The sequence below is a fragment of the Juglans microcarpa x Juglans regia genome, chromosome 8D (assembly GCF_004785595.1).
Source record: "Juglans microcarpa x Juglans regia isolate MS1-56 chromosome 8D, Jm3101_v1.0, whole genome shotgun sequence".
Classification (NCBI taxonomy): domain Eukaryota; kingdom Viridiplantae; phylum Streptophyta; class Magnoliopsida; order Fagales; family Juglandaceae; genus Juglans; species Juglans microcarpa x Juglans regia.
In genome coordinates, this window is record NC_054608.1 from 21217468 (window position 1) to 21226713 (window position 9246).

At 36.0% G+C, this 9246-nt stretch overlaps 1 protein-coding gene across 1 annotated transcript; it reads right to left on the reverse strand.

Annotated features, from left to right (window-relative positions):
- Nucleotides 1–3352: 3352 nt before the first annotated feature.
- On the reverse strand, nt 3353–7258 carry LOC121242271 (receptor-like protein 15). Its single transcript, XM_041140161.1, has 6 exons — nt 7241–7258; nt 6855–7110; nt 6625–6777; nt 5921–6082; nt 5677–5826; nt 3353–5589 (listed from the first exon to the last, which is right to left on the reverse strand). The coding sequence occupies exons 1-6, from the start codon at nt 7256–7258 to the stop codon at nt 3353–3355; spliced, it is 2976 nt and encodes a 991-aa protein (XP_040996095.1).
- Between the last annotated feature and the right edge of the window lie 1988 nt (nt 7259–9246).

Consider the following 9246-nt stretch of genomic DNA (forward strand, 5'->3'; position numbering starts at 1 on the left):
TAGGAGAGAATCTATTCTTTGTTGTGAACTCCACTTCTTGTATTACATCCACTATTGGGAAACTATAATCTTTAAAGTAAAAAATGAACTTTTGACTTTCTTTTATCATTGCGGAATGCATGAATGACAACTTGTCGAATAATGTGAAATATACTTCAAAAGAGAGTACTAATGTAGATTTTTGTCGCTTGACTCAAAAGTAATGTTACTAAAGCAATGAGGTATATATTTGCCCAGAAAAACTATTGTGGGAAAGATCCAACAAGCTTAGTTTATGTAAAAGGCATAATTAAGACGGGATTTTTCCTTGTAAATAATTAGCTTGCAAGAAGAGAATGCTCAAACATGGAAGGTTGCCGATCCAATATGGAATGTTGCCAGTAAGGTAGTTATCTCAAAGATTTAGAGTGACTAGAGCATTGGCAATGGCCTAGCCATTACGAAGTCCAAATTTTGAATAAAACTTGATGTTTTGGCTAAAGCGAAAACCTTTGAAGTAGTTAATCCATATTGGACTAGCCATTCCAAAGTCAAAATAATAAAATAATATTATATATTTTAATTTTTTTTTTATTTTTTTATATTTTACAAATACACTCCATATATTAATTAATTAATAATTTAATTTTTACTATCCAAACAAATTATTTAACATGAAGAAGAAAGGTAGAAAAAGGAAGACGAAAGGAAGAGACTTGGAATACTTTTTAATAAAATATTCTTTTGGTTGGTAAATAGTAACTCACCAAATATGACTTTCGTTTTCCATTTAATGTAGCTCATAACTTGACTTGAAGTGATTTGGCTAGTCCAATACAGCTGATTTTGAAAAACTTTAGTCAAAATTTGGACTTGGCTAGCATTTGGTTAGTCTAATGCCAGTACTCTAAAGCAGAGCAACCCTTAAATACAATAGTAATGGGACCCAGTAAGCCTATTTTGGTTCAGACGAACATGTTTGATTGTGTACCATTGGAAGTAAGAGGGTATAAAGCCAGACAGATTGTTATGGGAAAGGTCAATAAATGAAAGATATTGCAAGTTACATAGCTCAACTGGAATGGGACCTTTAGGCCTCGTTTGGTTTCGCATATAAGATGGGTTGAGATAAAAGTTGAATAAAATATTATTAGAATATATTTTTTTAATGTTATTTTTGTTTTGGGATTTGAAAAAGTTGAATTGTTTATTTTATTTTGTGTGAAAATTTGATAAAGTTGTAATTATTAGATGAGATGAGTTGTGAAAACAAACAAGTCCGTAAGCTGGTTTTGCAAGAGCCATTACTGTCAATGATGGCATGGTCCCCAGCCATCTTGGAAGCATCCTTGACAAGTTGTTATTACTAAAATTGAGTGCTTCTAAGAGCATTAGATTAGATACGTTATATGGGGCCTATCCCGAAAAGTGGTTGTTGTCCAAATACAAAACTTTTAGTTTTGGTAGATTCAAATTGAATGGAAATACACTCAAATGATTTTTGGACAACTTAAGGTAGTATAAGGAGGAGCAACCTATTATCAACTCCTTTGGTATTGTTCCTGAAAAATTATTGCTTGATATATCTAAAGTTCTTAAGGAGACCAAATTACCATAAGAAGAAGGAATAACACATTCAAACTCATTTTTAGAAATTTTTAAAGACTAGTTTTGGGAAAACTAAATCAAAGTTGGTTGGGATTGGACCTTGTATATGACTAAATGAAATATCTAAAAGAAAAAGATTGGGAATATAATGATTGGATAGCTGCAAAGTTCTTGTTAACAAGTTATTTCCTAAATTAAGAATCACCAACCTTGTATTGTTTTCCAGCAACCATGTGGGGAATTGTCTTGCCAAATTGTTGTGAGGGAGATGTAGTTCTTGCAAGTCAAACTGGTAATGAAGGAATCTAGTAATTATTCTACTAGACTTGGTAGAAAAGCAGCAAAAGCCTTTAATTGGAAGCTTGGAATCCATCTTTGAGACAGAGTTTCATCAACCAGGTTGTTGCCATCACTAAATATGACCTCAAGCTTTGAGAGATTAAAATATGAGGAGAATGTGATTGGGTTGAAGTAGTTATGTGATAAATCAAGGTACTCAAGTGACTTCAAATTAGGTAGAGGGGAGAGATCAAAGCGATTTGAAGAGATATCAAATATTCAAAGTTGTGTCATGTTTGCGAAACATGAAGGCAGTATCCCTTCAAAATCATTATAGCTGAGCTCCACCAGTTTCCTCCCTGCTAACACTCTTCGGCCACCCACCATGGCCATGCACCTTTCTTGCTTGACTACTTTCAGAAAGTGAAACTTTTGAACTTGCCAAAATACCTTTTGGGATAGTGATATTCGGACGACCTTGAGTTGCAGTATTTTGGGCCGAACCTTTTCATCCCAAAAGAGCTTCTTTGTTGTAGTGCCAATGAGAGAAAAAGGAACGGCTGATCACATAATTTGTCTCAAAATTTGTACTACGTTGTAAGTTAAGAACTTGTTTGCTTATGATAGTATTTGTTGTCAGCAACAATTTGTCTAGTATTGTGATCACCACCCACTAAGACGTAGTACAAGTATGACATTTCTTTCTTACGTGTTTGTTGCTATAGATCATTACTCGTAATTTTAATTTGGATAAATTTTTATAACTAATAGTGAGAGGGACTCTCGCTCATCATTTAGCTGTAATTAAAGTCCCATTTGGATAGTGAGATGAGATGAGATAGTTTTAGATAAAAGTTTAAAGTTGAATAAAATAATTGTTACAATGTTATTATTATTTTGGAAATTGAAAAAATTGAATTGTTTATTATATTTTGTGTGAGAATTTGAGAAAATTGTAATGATGAGATAAGATAAGATTAGATGATAAGAAACCGTTTCTGTTTCTAAACGGGGCTAAGAATGAGTTGAGATCAAACGGCGGCTGGTAGATATCAGAGTTGTTTTTAAAGTTTGCTCTGTTGGAAGATGTTGTCATTAAGAGTTCCAATAAAAAAAAAAGAAATGGTCAGCACTTATACTCTGAATACTATGTGTGGTTATTGAACCAAACTCAATTCATCTCAACTCTTCTCAAACTAATTATTAATGTGATCCACTACTCTTCTCATACATTAGTATGTTTACATTTTTGTTTAAGTTTGACTTTATTAATTCTTTGCATATGTTGGGCTTATTGTTTTCTCCAAATTGAGCTTTGATACTTGGACAAGAAATAGTTTATTGTTTTCTTGAGCTTTTATGAACTGACATTGGAAGAAAAGAAATCATAAGATTGACTTGAAAAGGAATATCTATAGTTCAAGCTTGAGATTGAAGAAAATAAAAACAGGACGACATACAAAAATGCAAACATCAAAACACAAAGCTAGACAATTCTAAAGCTAGCTAGCTTACGAGTGTTGATCACAACAAAATAGTAGCAAGTGGAGATGCACAATTCAACAAAGTTAAACCACGCCCGTCGCCAGTGCAGATTTGTATAGAGAATAGCAACAATTCCCAGTAACATTGTCATGTAAGTCACTGCAAAGCTAACGTAGAAAACTTCCAAGTCCATAAAACCAAAAGCTTCATCTCCCTTGTCATCAGTTGGAATGTTAGATGGTGGTTGAATTTTACTGCAAGCCTTATGTAGTGGAGGTCCACACAGGAGAGGATTTCCCTCATAACTGCTTTCATCAAAGGTACCGAACTGAGCTTTTCTTTCTGGAGTTGTTCCCCAAAAGTTATTGTGTGCCACATTGAAGACGGCCAAATAGTTCAACTCTATCAATTCTGGGGGAATAATACCATCCAAGTTATTATTGGATAGATCCAAACTCTCAATTTGATTAAGTTTCGAGAATGATGTGGGAATTGATCCAATTAGATTGTTGAATGACAGGTTCAACGCATGGATGCTACTTAGGTCTCCAAGCTCGGGTGGAATTTCTCCTTCTAATTTGTTGCATGAGAGGTCAATCCCAGACATGTAGTTGAGAATGTCACCTTTGTAGGAGAGAATTCTATTTTTTGTTGAGAACTCCACTTCTTGTAGTACTTCCATCATTTGGAACACAAACTCTTGATCATGGAAAACAAATATGGGGAGTTTGTTCATTATCATTGCAGATTGCAACAATGACGACATGTTGAAACGACTAAAATAAACATACTCAATGCTTGGTATTTCAGATTTTGTCTTGGTTGGCTCAAATGTAATGTTACTCAAGCAATGGGGTATTTGACCAGAAAAACTATTGTTGGAAAGATCCAACAAACTTAGTTGTTCTAAAAGACATATTTGAAATGGAATTTTTCCCTGCAAATAATTTGCTTTCAAGAGGAGAATGCTCAAACTTGAAAGGTTGCCGATCCAATCTGGAATGTTGCCAGTAAGGTAGTTATCTCTAAGATTTAGAGTGACTAAAGTAGAGCAACCATTGAATGCACTGCTAATTGGACCGGTTAGCCTATTTTTATTCAAATGAATATGTATGATTTCAGACCAGTTGGAGCAAGACGGTATAGAGCCAGACAGATTGTTATGAGAAAGGCCAAGAAACGCAAGAGATTTCAAGTAACATAACTCAACTGGAATGGGACCTTCAAGCTGGTTTTTTGCGATAGCAATAACTGTCAATGACGTCATGTTCCCCATCCATCTTGGAAGCATCCCTAACAAATTGTTATTACTGAAATCAATTACTTCCAAGAAAGTTAGATTAGATATGCTATCTGAGATCTCTCCTGAAAAGTGGTTGTTGTCCAAATACAAAGATTTTAGGGCTAGTAGATTCGAATTGGCAGGAAATAATTGGCCACTCAAATGATTTTTGGACAATCTAAGGTGGTATAAGTAGGAGCAACCCATTGTCAAATTCTCTGGAATTGTTCCAGAAAAATTATTGCTTGACATGTCTAAATATGTTAAGGAGGCCAAATTACCAAAAGAAAAAGGAATAACACCTTCAAATTCATTTTTAGAAATATTTAAAACCTCTAAATTCGGAAAAATTAAACCAAAGTTAGTTGGAATTGGACCTTGAATATGATTAAATGAAATATCTAAAGTCAAAAGGTTGGGAATATGATGACTGGGCAGCTGAAAAGTGCCTGTAAAAGAGTTATTTCTCAAATTGAGAACCTCCAACCTTGTATTGTTTTCTAGCAACCATGTGGGGAACTTTCCTGCCAAATTGATGTGAGGGAGATTTATAATATGCAAGTTGAACTGATAATGAAGGAATCTAGGAGTTATTCTAACAAACTTGTTAGATAAGCAGCTTGAACAACTGAAACCCTTTAATTGGAAGCCCGGATCCCATCTTTGAGACAGAGTTTCATCAACTAGTTTGTTGCCATCACTAAATATGACCTGAAGCTTTGAGAGATTAAAAAATGAGGAGAATGTGATTGGGTTGAAGTAATTATGTGATAAATCAAGGTACTCAAGTGACTTCAAACTAGGTAGAGGGGAGAGATCAATGCTTCCATTAAAGCGATTTGAAGAGATATCAAATATTCGAAGTTGTGTCATGTTTGCCAAACATGAAGGCAGCATCCCTTCAAAATCATTATGGCTGAGATCTAACTCTTGTAGATTCATAAGCTCACACAAGCCTACAAAATGAATTAATGAGAAATAATTAAGTTCTATCATTAAGAGATTTTTGCTAAGGAATATTTTGCAAAAATAAGGCTTTTTACCTTGAACGATGGGCAAACTTCCATTGAGTCCACAGTATGATATTGTCAATACATCAAGGGAAGTCATAACTCCAACTTTACTGAGGAACCTTTTGTCAATATGGGAACCCTCCAAATACAACTCCTGTAGGTTCTTTAGTCTTCCCAACTCTAAATGTATACGAAAATTATTAAAATGTGTTAAATAGGACATAGCATATCAAATGGATGTATATTCGTCGATCTAACCTTAGAGACTAATTACCCGAGATTGGGATATTGATTGGTCGATCTAAGAGGTTGTTTCTCAAATATAGTTTCTTGAGCGATAAGAACTGACTAAGGGATGATAGGAAGCTTTCATTGAAGTAATTCCCACTGAAGTCAAGCACCTCTAGCTTGCTCAATCTGGATAATCTTTCAAAACCTACAATTTAGACAATTATAAACTGATTTCTATTGCATAATTCAAAAAAGAAAAAAGAAAGAAATATTTAAACGGAAAATGAAAAACAGAACAATATAAACAAACCATCCAGATATTGCAATATTATAACTCAAATCGAGGTACTCAAGATACCGAACTTCATCACTATTGTAAGAGACCTTCACATAGCTAAGATGAAGCTCTTAATGTTGTCACACACAACACGTTGCCAATCGTAGCAATTACTCTCCTCGTGAGATGAGTTCCAATATTTTAAGGGTTCATACGAGGAGTTCAAGGAAGGTTTGAGTCGCAAGAGAGCTACTCACTCTTCCCTCAAACAAGCGCAACTACCATGAAAAGAAGATAATTGAAACAAGGCTGCCAACAGTAGCCACCACCCGAAAATTCCAAACTCCATTCACGTTTTCTAATTAAGCGAAGAATTTATAATATGCTCTTAGCTAGACACCAGTATTAAAATGTGTTCGCTAGGATATAGCATGGAGTATCAAATGGATGTAACCTTAGAGACTAATTACCTGAGATTAGGATAAGATCTAATCGGTTGTAACCCAAATATAGTTCCTTGAGCGATAAGATCTGACCAAGGGATAACAGGAAGCTTTCATTGAAGTGATTCCCAGTGAAGTCAAGCACCTCTAGCTTGCTCAATCCGGACAATCTTTCAAAACCTACAATTTAGACAATTATAAACCGATTTCTATTGCATAATTCAAAAAACATTATTTCTGTTATGATATAAACTAACCTTCATTTGGAGCCCATCCAGATATCTTATTCCATTTCAAATCGAGGTACTTAAGCTCTTGAAAGGGAACAAACAGAGAGGCATTTAAGGTAATGAAAGTGAAGAAATTGCCAAGATGAAGCTCGATTACACGCCCTGTAGTGTTGTCGCACACAACATGTTCCCAATTGCAGCAATTTCTCCCTTCCCAATCGTATGTCAAGATATCAACATATGAGGAGTTCACTGAAGCTTTGAGTTGCAAGAGAGCTACTCTCTAGAGATCTCCTATTCATGCTTGTCAAGATATCTTCTATTCATGCTTGTTTGAGGGAGGAGATCTCCTCCCTCAAACAAGCATGAATAGAAGATAATTGAAACAAGGCCGCCAACATTAGCCACCACACAAAAATTTTGAACTCCATTTCACGTTTAGGTGTCTTAGCGAAGTTGTTCTTAAAGAGTTTATATAGACACCTCAACATTGACCGATGACTTAGAAATTAAGGCCAAAAACTATAAAATTTATATATTATATTATTTCAAGCAAAAATGATAAACTTGGGAAGACCTTGACTGATGACTCGATTATAGGCTGTAGACCGATGAGTACTCAATATCATGAGGTTCTATCCAATTTCTCAATCTCCCTACTTTTCAATTGTCTTCACCTTCTTATGATGGAACTTACCAATTTATCTCTTCATTCCGAATATGATGGAACTGATGAAGTTCTTCTTGGTGATGGTTCAGGTTTGGCAGTCTCACACATTGGTTCTTTGACCTTACCATCTCCTCACCGCACCTTTATATTGCGTGATACCCTCTGTGTTCCTAATCTTTGCAAAAATTTAATTTCCGTTCATCATCTCACTAAACAAAATAATGTCTTTGTTGAATTTCATCCTTTCTATTTTCTTGTGAAGGACAAGATTACGGGGGCGATTCTACTAAAAGGAGCATGTAACAATGGCATCTACACCTTCCCGGAATCAATGGTGCCGTCCCAAAAAGTTGCTAATGTGCATGAACGTACTTCTATTGATGGATGGCACAAGCGTCTTGGGCATCCTTCTCTTAAAATTGTCCACCATCTTGTTAAAAATTTTTCTCTTCCTACTTCATCCAATAAAAAATTGTCGTCATTATGTTCTTCATGTTCTATTAATAAACCCCATCAACAACCCTTTCATGTCACCAGTCTTCAATGTAATGAGCCGCTTGATCTTATTTACACCGATGTGTGGGGTCCCGCTAGTTATACCGGAATTGATGGCTCCCGATATTACCTTATATTTGTTGATCATTATACAAAATATATATAGTTTTATCCAATGGCCACTAAATCCGGTGTCTCTACTATTTTTCCGCACTTCAAAAAATTTGTTGAAACTCGCTTTCAAAAATCAATCAAAACCTTATACTCCGACAACGGTGGTGAGTTTATTGCTTTAAAATCCTATCTCTCCCTTCATGGAATAACTCACTACACCACGGCTCCCCATACCCCACAACAAAATGGTGTTTCTGAACGTCGTCATCGACATCTTGTTGAAATGGGCCTTACCCTTCTTCATGATGCAAATCTTGATTTTTTGTATTGGCCCTATGCTTTTCAAACAGCTTCTTACCTCATAAATCGACAACCCACGCCTCTTCTTCAAGAAAAATCCCCCTTTGAAGCTCTCTTTGGTCAAACACCAAATTATTTAAAATTAAAAAAATTTGGTTGTATTTGCTATCCTCTCACCCGAGCCTATAATTCAAATAAAATGCAACCCAAATCAAAAGCCTGTCTTTTCCTTGGCTATTCACCCACTCAAAACGCATACAAGTGCTTTGAACCTCAAACAAAAAAAAATTTTTTCTCACAGCACGTGCTGTTCGACGAGACAAAGACCCTCTCCTCACTTCATCAACCCGCGCCAGCCCAAAAACACCCAGAAATTTTCCAATCCCTAATTCCCCTTTTCGGTACCCAGCACCTTGAAGGCAGTCCATCAATGGAGTCCGGCGCACCTCCATCCTCGTTACCTCCGGAAGGTCCTCCTGCCATTGTTGCGTCCTCCTCAGGTAATTTCGGATCCCCTAGTTCTCCATTTCACAATTCTTTGCACAATCTTGATTCCACTTCCACTTATCCGAATCTTCACTTAGATGCACATATGATTGCATCTCCACTAAACCTTCCGCCACCCTCTACTGATGCTTGCGTCGAACCCATTCTCGGTTCAAATCCATCTTCATCCAACCCGAATGTCACAAACCCTCAACCCAATAATGCTTCCCAACGCACCCATACCATGACCACAAGATCCATGACTCAAATTTTCAAACCCAAACAAATTCATACAGTGTCCAAATATCCTCTCCCCCAGATCATAGAACCAACGAGTGTGAGCCAAGCCGTGTC